Below are 16212 nucleotides of genomic sequence, written 5' to 3'. Positions count from 1 at the left end.
CTATTTATTTACCTTGTGCTATACCTATAATCAATACTTTTTTTCAGTTCTTTATTACCTTAAAAATTAAAACCAAAATTCATTTTGGTATTCAAAGCCTCACAAAATACATTTCCATCTCAGTGTTGTTTACTTCACAAAAAGATACATTCCACTTTATTAATTTTCCTTTAATTACACTGTTTATTTTGAGGTTAACTATAGAGTCATATGAAGTTGTAAAGAGTAATATAGATAGACTCTTCTATCCATTACCCAATTTCCCCCATGGTAGTACCTTATAAAATTATTATATCAAGGATACTGACATTGATAACAATCAGGATAGAAAACATTTCCAGCACCATCTCAGGCTGCCCTTTTATACCCACACCTACTTCCTTCTCGCCCTTCCGCTTTTAACTCCCCACAACTACCGACTTGTCTTCTCTATTTATACAATTTTGACATTACAAGAATGTTAAATCAATGGAATAACATGGTATATAAATGGAATGAAATCTCCTAGATTGATCTTTTCCAATCAGCATAGTTTTTTGGAGATTGATCCAAGCTGTTATGTAAGTCATTCATTCCTTTTACTGCTGATTAGTTCTCCATGGTATGGATGTATCACTGATTCACTAATCACCCAATGAACAACACCTGCATTGTTTCTAGGTTTTGGTTGTTACAAATAAAACTGCTATGTACATTCATGAACAGGTTTGTATGTAAATATATATTTTTATTTCTAGGATAAGTTCCTAGAAATGTAATTGCTGTGTTGTCTATTAGTTAAATACTTAGTTTTGTGAGAAACTGCCAAACTGTTTTACAGAGTGACAATGTCATCTCATAATCCATCAGCAATGTGTAAGTGATCCAGTTACTCTGCATCTGTACCAGTATTTGGTGTTCCTACTTTTTTTAATATTAACCATTCTAATAAGTATGCAGTAGAATCTCATTTTGGTCTTACCTTGCAATATCTCTAATGGCTAATGAATGATACTAAAAACTTTTTCACATGCATACTTGCCATGTGTATATAATCTTTAGTAGGATGTCTCTTCATGTCTCATATCCATTTTCTAATAGGGTTGTCTATTTTTTTAATTGGGAGTTTGGGGGAGTTCTTTATATATTCTGGACACTAGTCCTTTGTCAGATAGGTAGGTGCTTGGCAAATATTTTCTCCTTCCTTGTTGCTTGTCTTTTCTTCTACTTCATAGCATCTTTGCAAAGCAAACAAAAAAAATTTTTTATCAAGTCCAACTATCTACTTTTTGTGTTATAAACTGTCTCGTGTTAAACTTGAAGAAGTCATTACATAGCCTACGATCCTAAAAATTTGCTCCCATGATTTTTTGCTAAAAGTTGAAGTGCTCTCTTATACTTCATAAGATTCATGTTGAAATCATTCTTATATAAAGCATGAGATTTATTTCAAGGTTAAATTTTGTTGTTTGTTTTGCCTATGAATGTCCAGTTGCTCCAAAACTATTTTGTTGAAAAGGCTACCTTTTCGCCACTGAATTGATTTTGCACCTCTGTAATATCTCTATGGGTTCCCATCCTGTTCCACTGATCTGTGTGTCTCTCCTTCTGCCAATTCTATACTATTTTGCTAACCATAGTTAGAATGTAAGTCCTAAAATCAGGTACACTTATTACTCCTACTTTAATGAATCACTTATTCAGGTTCTTTGTATTTCCATATGACTTTTAGAATAAACTTCCTTTTATCTACACAGAAGTCTGTTAAGATTTTGACAGGAACTGTATTAAATTTGTATATCAACTTGGGGAATCTTGACATCTTTACTACTGTGTCTTTCGATCTATGAACATGATATATCATTCTATTTATTTAGATCCTCTCTGATTTTTTTCATTAATATTATATAGTTTTCAGCAAACAAATCTTACACAAGTTTTGTTAAATTTACACCTAAGTATTTCTTGTGTGTGTGTGATTATAAATAGTAATGCATTTTTAAATTTCAGTATCTACATATTTAGTATGCAGAAATATACTAAATAGTATACATTAGTATGCAGAAGTATACTAAATAGTAATCGATCTTTTTATGTTTATCTTATACCCTGAAATCTTGCAGGATTTACTTACTGGTTCTAGGATTTTTTTTCTTTTAGGTATACATTCCTTGGTATTTTATACATGATCATGTTATTTGCAAATAGGGACAGTTTGTGTGCCTTTCATTTCTTTCTCTCACCTAAATGCACTGATTAGAGTTTCCAACACTATGCTGAATAACTTATATTTGTTTTGTTTTATAACTAATTCAGTTGTACTTTAGTGTGAGTAACAGGGAAAAGTCTTCCTGAAAGTGGAAGTCCTCACTGACTTTTAAATCACTTCCTTCATTCTCATACCCAAGTTTCTGCCATCTTCTTTAACCAAAGAAATCTTACTCATCTTGAGAATACATAATTCTCACCTATAATATGAAAGCTTCTCCAATTACTCTGATTATAACTCTGCTGTATCTTTCTGGCTTTTCTTTGGATATCTTTATTCTATGTTTTGAATTTTAATTACATTCAGTCTTCTGGGAGATCCTGGGTAAATGTTAATCTCTTTAAGATTCATATTTTCTTACTTGCAAAGGGATGACACTGGTCCCTGTTTACTTCAGAAGATTTTTAATAACATTAAAGTTTTAAAAATGGGAATGAAAAACTATAAAATGCTTGTTGAATGTTAGGTATTACTATTATTCCAAATGTTCTGTGTGAGATTTGTCTCCTCTTCATAAATTACAAATTCATTTAATAAGAGGATATCTTATATTTTCTTCTTGTATTTCTCTAGAAGAACTAGCCCATAAGGTAGACTGACTTCTCTATTCTTAGAAGTTCACTCTAGATGTTAAGAACACTGAGGGGGTTCTCTTGTGGCTCAATGGTAAAGAATCCACCTGCCGATGCAGATGACACAGGTTCAGTCCAGGAAGATCCCACCACATGCCTCGGATCAACTAAGCTCGTGAGCCACAACTACTGAGCCTGTGCTCGAGAGCCCGGGAACCACAACTACTGAAGCTTGTGTGCCCTAGAGCCTGGCTCTGCAGCAGGAGAAGCCACCGCAATGAGAAGTGTATGCAACATTACTAGAGAGCAGCCCCTGCTTGCCACAACTAGAGAAAAGCCCATATAACAATGAAGACCTAGCACAGTCAAAAAGAAAGAAAGGAAAAAAGAATCCTGAACTACCAAAACCTGACATGGGCAGTAGCATCTGATCCATTATTATTTAACAAACAAACGTACAAACACTTAATCAATGCCCTTTGTAATCAGATTCATGCGTATGTCTACAGGCACATGTATTATTAAGTCTATGAAATACTTGGAGTCTTCGAAGATAATGCAGACAGGGCATATTTTGAAAATATTCACATCAGAGAGAAGGAAAGGGATCCATTTCAAATATTTTTAAAGGTATGTTTATATGTATTATGCAAGTTATTGTCTAGATGTAAATAAAATATTCCCTGCTTTGAGAAATTCACAAACCTAATTAAAGGACAAAGAGCTACATGAACTTAAGAGTTCATTTAATCTACTCTCTAATCTACTCTCTTTGATGGTAAGTTTTTAAAGTTTTACAAAACACACATCGAAAATGTATCTTCTATCTAATCTCATTCCTTTAACTAATTGTCTCTTTTTCTATTCTTGAAGGAAATAAAAACAAAAATGGTTTCCATCTTCTGTAAAAAGTATTTCAGCAATCACAGAGCAATAAATCTATACTTCTCTCTTACACAAACAAAAAACTATAGTCTTTATTTAGACTAAATAGCTTGGTATCCTAGACACAGAAGTTAAGATCAATTGATTAAAGAGAAAATAAGATGATTCAGAAGGTCATGCAAAGATCCTATGTGCTGAATGAAGGAAACTTGCCACTTCTCTGTGATGACACACTAGCAGTAATATTGTCTAATTAACTACCTTTGTTCACCAGTCTTCTGTGGCTTACAGTCTGGGTTTTCTTTTATTTCTTTATAGCTGCACCATGTGGCATGCAGGATTCCCCATCCAGGGGTTGAACCTATGCCCCTTGAAATGGAAGCACAGAGTCGTAACCACTGGATTACCAGGGAAGTTCCAACAATCTGGGTTTTCTATGTAGTATCTACTCAATGAAAAATGGGTTCATCAACCACCATCCTATTATGATCCTCTTTGGGATTAATAAATTGGCATTCTGATTTACAAATAACCTTCTGTGGATTGAATAATGTGCACCTTTCCTCTACAGATGAGTCACCACCCAGCATGTTGATAAATATTGTTTCTAGTTTTGCAAATTAGAGCATTAGATTCTGAAATGTACCACATCAAAGTAGCATCACCTTTGTAAAACTTCTCTGAGTGTCTGTGTGGGGTGACATTTATGTTGCTCATCTCTTCAAAACACAACACAAGCTGTAAAAATATTGGTAGATCCACTCACTGTTATTCTAAGACCAATAATGCTATTAATAACACAACTTCAATACAGAAATGGGAGAAAGAAGCATGTTCTTAGCATTAACGAAGAATTAATACTGAAATCATCTAACAGATCACAGACGTGCAAATAATTCACTGCCAAATATTTTAAACATCTTAAAAACCAAAAATTTTAAATTAAATGATTTTAATTCAGAATGTGAAAAAAAGTTTTTTAACTTGGTGGGGGGAATATGTGGTAAAAGTTAGTGTTTTTGAGCAAAGAAGCTTTTCCTGTACTTTTAATATGCTACTTTTAATTTAAGGAATCAATCAGAGAAGGTTCTCACTGTCACAGTGATATTTTAATTCCAGTACCACTTTGGCAGCTGCTTTTATTGAACTATATTAATAAACCCCAAATGTATGCTGATTGGCAACATCCTTTAAGAAATAAAACCATTCTAGAAACAATTTTAATGATATTTTGTTGAATGACCAATTGAGTCATCTATTTTTAAGGGAAATTAAAAAAATTAGTGTCTCCTTTCTGTTATTCCAAGGCCCCAGCATTTCACCGTAAACATCATACGTTGGCTCTATGAATGCCAAATTCACAAAAACAAATAATTACAAACGTAAGCATTTTCTTATTAATCAGAAAATAACTCTTATGAATAAACTGTAATAAACATGAAATTATAAAATCAGTTCTCTCATGCTTGTTTACTAAATTGACAAAATAAAACTGAAGTAATGAAGAAAATGAAGAAAAATGAATAGTAGCTAAGAGGAAAGAAACATATTTGAAAAAAAATCATGTTAGAACTACATATGAAAAATGCAAAAAATTGTCTCGAGTTAACAGAAATAGAAGAACACTGGACAAACAGTGATTCTAAGTAATTTTCCAATTCTAGACAGTCTCTAATATTTCAAAAACTCATAGAAAATATATTTTGCTTTTAATTCCTTTAGAACCAGCTGATAATATGCTAGAAGTTCATGCATAGTCATCACACTACTTGTGTGGTAAACAAGAAAGCATGTTGTGTATCTAGAAAAGTTACTTTGAAATTTGCAAAAATTGACATGATGCTTTTGTGAATACAAATAGCATTTGTTTGGCTCTTGGTATAACAAGTTAAGCTTTAAAGGATTTTGAGGACCCATGCTTATGCTGGTCCTCACCAGTCTAAAATGCTTATGCTCCAATCTAAAGGTAGGACTTAGTATCTGAAATACTGTAAAGTGAATTCTAAAAAGAGCTTAGAAAATTGCTTTAAAAGGTTTACTTTACTTTTAAAAGCATCTGTTGCTCCAGGTGCATGGTTTTTGTCTGGATGAAACTTCAAAGCAAGCTTTCTATAAGCTTTTTTCAAATCTTCATCACCAGCATCTTTGGTTACTCCAAGTACTTCATAGTAATTTTTACATTTGTTTATGCTGTGAACAAGAGAGTGTGTTACAAGTAAATTTCAAGGAAGAACTCTGAGTAATACTTCTAATTCTTTATTGATTCAGTTCAGTTCACTTCAGTCCAGTTGCTCAGGTGTGTCCAACTCTTTGCAACCCCATGAATCGCAGCACACCAGGCCTCCCTGTCTATCACCAACTCGCAGAGTTCACTCAAACTCATGTCCATCGAGTAGGTGATGCCATCCAACCATCTCATTCTCTGTCGTCCCCTTCTCCTCCTGCCCCCAACCACTCCCAGCATCAGGGTCTTTTCCAATGAGTCAGCGCTTCACATGAGGTGGCCAAAGTATTGGAGTTTCAGCTTGAGCATCAGTCCTTCCAATGAACACCAGAATAGTATAAAGAACTATTTGCGGATTGTTTTCTCAATATCAAATGATAGTCTATCCACTAAGGGTCATTGCTCCATTTTCTTTTCAACCACAGACTATTTCTCCAACCCCTCTCTAATAAGAATTGACCATGAGAATGTCCTTGTACAATTTATCACAACTACAGAGAAGTAAAGCAAAGCTCATAACAAATGTGGATGGAGGACAGAGCACATACTAAAATGAGAGATTAAGAACAATTTTATAGTACTCTTAAATAGATGAGAAATCCCAAAACTGCTCTCAAGATGTCACGGCTAAGGAGTAACAGACATTGCATTTCAAGAGTTTTGTGGTTGCATAATGCAAACCTAACCAAATAGCAAAGCAACAGTTTAGTGCATGTAAAACAACTACTGTATCCCATGGCTTAAATGTCAAAGCAAGTGAATTCGGCTAGGCAATGTTAAAGAGAGTTCACCTGTGTTACTCTCTATGAAAGATAAAATCTCATAATAAAACACATTATGGGACTCAAACATATTTGTTACACCTGATTTTCATTTTGATGAACATACTCTTAAAAGACTACTTACATATTTTATAACCCTAAATATGCGACATTTAAGCCCAGAGTCTTTGAAGTAGGTTAGGAAAAGAAGTACTGGGAATGGAGCAAAGAACACTAATCCTTTTGGATGCTTATATTTTCTCATGACCTAATAATTTTCCTTCACTAAAATACAGATATATTTTACATATTTTTTGGTGTGTACTTTATGACTTTAAATGTGTTACATGTATGAGTGGCTTGATGACAGGTAGTAAGAGGTTAATGGACCTGAGGCACAATTGCTCACTGACAGCTAGAGGACTGCAAAGACTGACTCTAAGTGTTCTAAGAAAAGAGAAAAGATTGACCTTTTTTTGCTACTAAACCTATTAGTCATCACAGAGCTTGGTACATGAGGGGTTCTCAGTAAATATTTATGGGATAAATGAACTTTAGTCCTCCTTTCATAATGAAAGCATTCATCATTTGTTATACGAACAAGGGTAAAAAGAGAACACACTGAAAAGATTATAGAATTCTTTTATAATCACATCAACAAAAATACGTTAGGCAGTCTTCTTCAGAGTAATAATAATTAAAATTAGACTTTTCTAATTTAGATAATAAATACCGACACAAGTCAATTTTATTTCATAATCATGGTATTTCCTTTATTTAGGAAATAATGTTTATTGAGCAAAAAATAACTAATATTTATTGATTCATTATTGAGTCAATAATATTTATATCCCAGGGTTCTTGAGATCAGTTAGTGAACAAAACAGAAAATGATTACTCTATCTTTGTAGAGACTCATTTTCCTAGATATGTTAAGAAACTATGCGACAGAAATAAAGGGAAGAAGGACAAGTACAGGTAGTAAGAGGTTAATGGATCTGAGGCACAGTCTGGATCTGTGTGTCCGGAAGAGGAGAAATTCTTTGAGAAGCCAGTAGAGAGGTATAAAGTCAATGTCACCAATGGACAAACTGTAGACTACATATTTCAAGTAATGCTAAAAATATACTTATTTACTTAACTTTTCACACCTAAGTAAGAAATTACCATTCACGTATTAATTTTAATCCACACCTTTTCACCAGCTGATGCATTTGTCACACTTTTTATAGTTTGCTCCTTCTTCTCCATCCTCATTGAAGAATTAAAAAAGAAAGGAAGGGAGAAAAAGAAAATAAGAAGAGGTAAACTGTTACCTGCGCTGGAAGGAAATATGTGGACAAAGGCCAGAAAGATGTGTCTGGGAGCTCAACAAGGGAGGAGTACACATGGCTCAACTTTATGTCTTCCTTTATGTGCTAGAAAGCATATTGGCCAGGGCAGGGAGGCCTCGTTCTATTCTTTTTTCACATGTTATAGATGACTTTTTGTTGTTGTTATTATAGATGATTTTTAAATATACTCCAAATTTAATTGGTATTTAGGAAAATAATTCTTTATTCCTGAGACAAAAGATTATTTATTCTATAAATTTAGCAAAATGATTTGTTTCCATTTAAAGAAGTATAGCTTAAAACCAATCCTAATGAAATCCCCATAATTCAAATAATTTTAACAGTTATACAGAAGTGTTCCTAACTGATAAACATAATGATGGCCAGTTAATGATTTCACACTGATCATATTTTTAAAACAAAAAGATGGGCTTCTTTCCCAATGAGATATTAAAAATCTCCTCAAATAAGATCTAGGACACCTTTTGTACTGTGATTTTTCAACGCATTTCAACACTCAAAGACAATAAATAGTGCTTAGTTTCACAGAATATGAGTTTTACAAAGTTACACACTTTTTGTTCAGTCTTACTGTATGCTAGCTCTTACTTATGCAATGGATGCAGTATTATTGCATGGCTTCTCCCTTTGAGCCAAAATGTCACTGAGCAACTTGTTTACATAATCATGCTAACCAACAAGATAACATGGCTTTCTTCAGAAAAATCCCCTGTGTACAGGTAAAACAAAAGCACACAGCATGTAAGTGTTTGCTGGTGATCTGTTACCTCACTAAAGCAACACTTATGAAGGTTAATATGATGAATAAGTGTTACATGATTAGCTAAAGCTAAGCAACTCTTATATAAGGAAGCAAATGAAATACTCTGAATAACTCAGGGATTCTATTAAAGAATGTTCTGATCATATTAATCCCCCCCAAAACTACACTTATGTAATACAATAAAAAGGTATGCTAAAATTGATCAGAGAAACCATCTCTAAACACAGGCGTAAACCTAAGCTAATTCTTGTAACTCACTAAGGATTCAGTCTGAAACTTGGCTGGTTCCTCAGTGCTGGCCAGCAATCCTCCCTTCCTGTCTGCCTTTCTGTCTGCAAGTATTCCATACTTTCACCATTCTTCTCAAGCTTTCAATCTTATCTCTTTCTTCTAACCTCAGAGGATAACTTCATCTCCAATTTCACAGAGAATACAGACCCAACAGATAGGATCTCTCTCAACAGGATCTCTCTCAACATTTTATTTCCATCTGCCCAATTCTGGCCACATACAAAAGTGGGTCTGTACCCACCATCATCTTTCATTCTTCCATTCTCAAAACGTCCCCCTGCCTATCTACTAAGAAAGAGAGGAAAACAAAACACTGCTCTTCTCTCTTTATTTCTACCATTCCTTGAGCTACTCCTCTTTTCCCTTCAAGGCTAGAGTAGAAGAAACGAAGAAAAGAGATTTTTAAAAAATAATATCAGATTCAGGATATTCCTATTCTCCAAAATTTCAATTTGGGGAAGAGGGTATATTTTCCAATATATAGGGGATTCTATAGTCTTTCTTTAAAAACAAATTATAAAATAATTCTAAATAAGAATCACATATAACAAAATTCACTCTAGGTCTTTTACTGAGAATATGTTCTCCTAGTAAAAGTAGTTTCTACCAGAAAATACAATTTGGTTTTTGGAGAGAGATGGCTTCCTAGAACACATTTCAGCACACTGTTTAGTAGAAGCTTTTTCTTAAAGAAATTCAAAAGAAGTCTCTCATTTATTCACTTATCTCACTTATTCAGCCTCTGATGCAACACTACAGTTATGAAAGTGGTCACCAACATTATTTATAATTCTTAAAGGAGTTCACTACCATTCAGGCCAATCGAATACCCTTTATCATTATTTCATCATAATTAGGGAGTCTTTGTTCTTATTGTGTTCACACATAGATAAAATGTTACATTTAAACTTTAGCATATGTATGAAAAAAAGTAAACTATAAATACATTGATATTTAATTTAAAAATAACTTCAATTCCAAATAATGCTGAGTTAAAAAGAACTAACTAAAAATAAGAATGGAGAAAAAAAGGAAAAACAACAACAAAAAAAGGAAGGTTAAAAGAGGATAAGAAAGAGCAAATGAGAAAGAAAACTAGCTTTACCTACTCTTCACTTAAGCTGCTGCTGCTGCTGCTGCTAAGTCGCTTCAGTCGTGTCCGACTCTGTGTGACCCCATAGATGGCAGCCCACCAGGCTCCCCGGTCTCTGGGGTTCTCCAGGCAAGAACACTGGAGTGGGTTGCCATTTCCTTCTCCAATGCAGGAAAGTGAAAAGTGAAAGGGAAGTCGCTCAGTCGTGTCCGACTCTTAGTGACCCCATAGACTGCAGCCCACCAGGCTCCTCTGTCCATGGGATTTTCCAGGCAAGAGTACTGGAGTGGGGTGCCATTGCCTTCTCCTTCACTCTCCAAGTTGAATTATCCCATTAATCACTGTTCAGAGTCCTTCACCCTTATACTTTGGATTCCCTAGAGCGCAATTTCAGTACCACATTAATACAGCATCCTTAAGCTGTAGAAGGAAATAATAACAGTATTTTTTCTAGTGTTTCATACTCAGTTCATTTTCTTTCCAGAAAAGATTTTAATTACAAAATTAATAAAGTTAAATCTCCAAAACCCAGTTCATAATTTACCAATTCTACCTAATTTTCCTGCTTTAAGTAGAGGTGTATCATGAAGTAAAAATAAAACACTGAAGCAGAACAATGAGAGTAAGAAAAAATATTAAAAGGAGAAGACTATAGTATTTGCTATATATAAAGACAGCCTTAAAGAAATAATACAAATAGAAAAAAATTTCCTTCATTTATATAAGTAGAAAATTGAAAACGCTTTGCAACCGCCCTCAATATTCTCCTCATGAAATTCTCCTTCATACATATATCTATGCATTTGTTGTTGTTGTTTGTTTTGTTTTTTGTTTAGTTGCTAAGTCATGTCTGTCTCTTTTCCGACCCCCTGGACTATAGCCCATCAGGCTCCTCTGTCCATGGGATTTCCCAGGCAAGAATCCTGGAGCTGCGTTGCCATTCCCTTCTGATGGGGGATCTTCCAGACCCAGGGATAAAACCTACGTCTCCTGCATTGGCAAGGGGATTCTTTACCACTGAGCCATCAGGGAAGGTTTCACTGTACTGTCTCAAAAAATTGAAGCAATTTTTCTAAAAAAAAATTTTTTTGTGTAATTAGTTTTGTGCCTTATATTTAACAGATGGAAATTTCAATAGAATTGGTAATTTACACTACTTTATAAAGAATATAAAGCATAAGACACCAAGAGTTCAACTCCTCAATGTTTGTTCTTCTATTGAATTGTAATTAAAACCCATTTTTTAGGTCTTACAACATTAAACTTACATTAGCATCAACTACAATTGACACATATTTAAGTCATATTCATTCCTACCTGAGAACTCCATCTACTTGGTCTTTGGTGTAGCCTTTTCCACTTTCACCACTACCGGATGAGCTGTCCTTTGTGCAGTTAGGTTTGCTGTGATCACCACTACCTGATGGTTTTCGGCAGTGAGGGCTATTTCCAGCAGTGCTTCCATTTTTCATGATAATTTCCAACAGTGCTGTAGAAAGATATGGAAAGCATACTCCATCTGTTTACATCAAGGTACATACACATGGTCTTGAGAAGAAAGTTATAAAGTGACAAAATGTGTACTCCAGAAAGATACACCACAGGGCCTTTTTAAATAGATAGTAAGCATTCCCTTATGTACATAGCTGTTCACAGATCACTAATCACTATTTAGAAGTAGAATATTAAGTTTAATGTTAATAACTCAAAATTACTATCACCTAATTTCTTATGACATATTTTATTTGTAATATCATGGTGAAACTGCTGAATATCAAAGAAAACAATAATCCTTAAAGTAGCCGATGAGATTATCTACAAAGAAACAGAAGTTCCCTGGTGACTTCCCTGTTGGCTCAGAGGATAAAGCGTCTGCCTGCAACGCAGGAGACCCGGGTTTGATCCCTGGGTTGGGAAGATCCCCTGGAGAAGGAAATGGCAACCCACTCCAGTATTCTTGCCTGGAGAATCCCATGGACAGAGGAGCCTGGAGGGCTACAGTCCACGGGGTCACAAAGAGTCGGACACGACTGAGCAACTTCACATACACACACTTATTTCCCAACAGCAACAATGGCAGCTAAATTCAGTAATAGCTTCAAAATGCTCAGGGAGAATAGCTGTCAACTTGAGTTCTGCACTGCTGCAGCTACTGCTGCTGGTACGTCGCTTCAGTCATGTCCGACTCTGTGTGATCCCATAGACGGCTTTGGGATACCACTTTACATCCACTACGATGACTATAATCAACAAGGTGGACAATAACACGTTGACCAGGTTGTATTACTAGGAAAATGGGAACAGTCATATATTGCTAGTGGTAATAGGAAATGCAGTGCTTGCTTTGAAAAAAGATCTGGTAGTTTTTTCAAAGATTAAACATATAGTTATAACCTGACCCAATAATCCTATCTCAGTGTATAACCATGAGAAATGAAAACATACATGTATACAAAAACTGGCTCACACATGTTCATAACAGTATTGTTCATAATAGGAAAAAAGTGGAAACAATTGAAATGTCCATCAACTGATGAGTAGAGGAATAAAATGTGACAGGTCCATACAATGGAATACTATGACAATCAAAAAAAAAAAAATGAAGTACTGATATATGCTGCAATACAGCTGAACCTTGAAAACATACTAAGTGGAAAAAGTCAGTCACAACAGACAATATACTATATGATACCATTTATACGAAATGAACAGAATAGGCAAATCTAGAGACAGAAAGATCAGTTGTTGCCAAGGGCTACTGGGGAGGGAAGGATGAAATTTGGGAGAAGTAAGAAGTGATTGCTAGTATGAGGTTTCTTTCTGTGATGAAGAAAATGTTCTAAAATTAATGGTTGCAATGGCTGCACAACTCTGTGAACCCACTGAATGGTATATTCTGAATGAGCTGTGAGATAAGTGAATTACATCTCAATAAAGCACTATATATCTTCCCTTGTAGCTCAGTCGGTAAAGAGTCTGCCTGCAATGCTGGAGACCCAGGTTTGATCCCTGGGTCGGGAAGATCCCCTGGAGAAGGAAATGGCAACCCACTCCAGTATTCTTGCCTGGAGAATCCCATGAACAGAGGACCCTGGCAGGCTACAGTCCATGGGGTTGCAAGAGTCAGACACGACTTAGTGACTAAACCACCACCACCAAAGCTGCTATATAGATATTTAAAAAATCCAGCAGTCATTGCCACACAGCCTGTGGGTCTCAGCTCCCTGACCAGGTACTGAAACCAGGTCATACTAATGAAAGTGCTGAATCCTAACCAGTAGATCACCAGAGAACTACCAGTAATTATTTTCAATATTCCAGGAAAACATCTGCTTCATTGAATACACTAAAGCCTTTGACTGTGTGGATACAACAAACTCTGGAGAATTCTTAAAGAGATGGGAATACTAGACCACCTTACCTGCCTTCTGAGAAATCTGTATGCAGGACAAGAAGCAACAGTTAGAACTAGGCATGGAACAGACTGGTTCCAAATTGGGAAAGTAGTATGTCAAGTCTGTATATTGTCACCCTGCTTATTTAACTTCTGTGCAGAGTACATCATGTGAAATGCCACACTGGATGAAGCAGAAGCTGGAATCAAGATTGATGGAGAAATATCAATAATCTCACATACACAGATGACACCACCCTTATGGCAGAAGGTGAAGAAGAACTAAACAGCCTCTTGATGAAAGTGAAAGAGGAGAGAGAAAATGTTGACTTAAAACTCAACATTCAGAAAACTAAGATCATGGTATCTGGTCCCATCACTTCATGGCAAATAGATGGGGAAACAATGGAACCAGTGACAGACTTTTATTTTCTTGGGCTCCAAAATCACTGCAGATGATGATTGTAGCCATAAAATTAAAAGACGCTTGCTCCTTGGAAGAAAAGTTATGACCAATCTAGACAGCATATTAAAAAGCAGAGATTACTTTTCCAACAACGGTCTGTCTAGTCAAAGCTATGGTTTTTCAGTAGTCATGTATGGATATGAGAGTTGGACTACAAAGAAAGCTGAGTGCTGAAGAATTGATGCTTTTGAATTGTGGTGTTGGAGAAGACTCTTGAGAGTCCCTTGGACTGCAAAGAGATCCAACCAGGCAATCCTCAAGGAAATCAGTCCTGAATATTCATTGGAAGGACTGTTGCTGAAGCTGAAACTCCAATACTTTGGCCACCTGATGAGAAGAACTGACTCACTGGAAAAGATTCTGAGGCTGGAAAAGACTGAAGGAAGGAGAGAAGGGGACGATAGAGGATGAGATGGTTGAATGGCATCACTGACTCGATGGACATTCGTTTGAGCAAGCTCCCAGAGTTGGTGAAGGACAGGGAAGCCTGGCATGCTGTAGTTCACAGGGTTGCAAAGACTTGGACACATCTGAGTGACTGAACTGAACTGAACATATAAGAGAACTTTATCTTTTTCATAGCTCATGCATTCAAGAGGTCACCAAAGACATAAGATATTTAGTTTTTATAACAATTTAGTTGTAGGCGGTACAGAAAGGCTCTTAATTAGGTAGCTATCTAGCAGTTTAACAAGATAATAACATATAGTTTATTTTTAACTATTGCTATTCCTATTGCTAAGTCGCTTTAGTTGTGTCCGACTGACTCTGTGTGACCCCATAGACGGCAGCCCACCAGACTCCCCCGTCTCTGGGATTCTCCAGGCAAGAACACTGGAGTGGGTTGCCATTTCCTTCTCCAATGCATGAGAGTGAAAAGTGAAAGTGAAGTCGCTCAGTTGTGTCCGACTCTTAGTGACCCCATGGACTGCAGCCTACCAGGCTCCTCCGTCCATAGGATTTTTCAGGCAAGAGTACTGGAGTGGGGTGCCATTGCCTTCTCCAATGACAGTGTTAAGTTAGTTAAAAAAGGATGTATTCCTATTGGGTTGCATTTCTAAGTCAATTTTTCAAAGCCCATTTTTATATCTAATCATTCTATTCTACTGGTTAAAAAAAATACTTCTGAAAATCGAAAAGTAAAAATTTCCAATTTTGAAGTTTGCTAATAAAAATTTTTTGAAAGATTTCATAAATACCTATTAATTTCACATGTATGACTCAATCATTTTCCTCCATTAAATATCTGTGCTGAAATAAAAATGAAAATACTGACTCAACATGGTTACCTTATGCAGCCCTTATAAGTTACAATATGCAAACTAAACAGACAATTTGAGTTCTTTGATTTTATTTTTAAGATGGCTCCATTTCTTAGGACAGAACAATGCAAATACAAGAAGCAGTTCTTGGGACCGGCTGAGACCATGTTCATCTGCCCTCTTAAGCCCAAGAACTATAGTTCACAGTTAATGCAATCATATTGACCTTGAGAGTAGAAGCCCTCATGGTCTAGGGGGTAGTAGTTCACAACTTTCTAATATGAAAAGTTTTGTGGAAATTCTGGGAAGGCAGAAGCTTAAATTTTAAATCTCATAAAATCAGAGCAATTAGATAACAAAATTAAAACATCATGTACAAAATCCCAAAATACAAGAAACTGGGACAAACCACCAACAGTTGCAAGGTTTATGTGGGTATTAGTATCTGTGTGGGGAAATATGGAGGACAGTAACAGGGCATTTTACCAGCCCATAGAACAAAATAACTCCAAAAGAGCCAGCAAGGACTCTCTATGAAACACAGCAGGCAAAAATGAGAAAAAGGAATAAAAAGAAATGGGTTTTGCTCACTACAATAGCATGTGATTGAAAGGATCTACAATAAAGTCTTAAGGGCATAGAGTACTCCAGTCACTAGAACTCTTAAAACTAATCAGTCAAAGCTCTTCTCTAGAGCAAAGCCACATAAAGAAGAAATTTCTAGGAACAAGATCCAAACTGAAGAGGCTAGGGGAATGGAGAAAAGAAAACAGAAAATTCAGGTCAAGTGAGGAAGGAGAGAGTGAAGAGATCTTATTTATCAAGGTGACATATTTTCAAACACTACACAGAAACTGGAGATCTCTGTGTATTTGACAGGCTAACTTCACATAAAAAT

The 16212-nt window shown here is 35.6% G+C and overlaps 1 protein-coding gene across 3 annotated transcripts in view; it reads right to left on the bottom strand.

The window, feature by feature from the left end:
• Positions 1 to 16212, bottom strand: part of DNAJB14 (DnaJ heat shock protein family (Hsp40) member B14) — a 43425-nt gene that overhangs the window by 15342 nt on the left and 11871 nt on the right. For 2 of the 3 annotated variants that reach the window (XM_004009673.6, XM_060416851.1), the window contains exons 2-3: positions 11510 to 11681; positions 5750 to 5895 (exon numbers count right to left, since the gene is read on the bottom strand). In XM_004009673.6, the coding sequence (XP_004009722.1) occupies positions 5750 to 5895; positions 11510 to 11681 (318 nt within the window). The remainder of the gene's footprint in view (positions 1 to 5749; positions 5896 to 11509; positions 11682 to 16212) is intronic. The other variant, XM_012179621.4, reaches the window with a different exon arrangement.

The sequence above is a fragment of the Ovis aries genome, chromosome 6 (genome assembly GCF_016772045.2).
Source record: "Ovis aries strain OAR_USU_Benz2616 breed Rambouillet chromosome 6, ARS-UI_Ramb_v3.0, whole genome shotgun sequence".
In the NCBI taxonomy this organism is placed as follows: Eukaryota; Metazoa; Chordata; class Mammalia; order Artiodactyla; family Bovidae; genus Ovis; species Ovis aries.
Note: the sequence above shows the minus strand (reverse complement) of the source record. Positions and strands in the feature narration are given on the sequence as shown.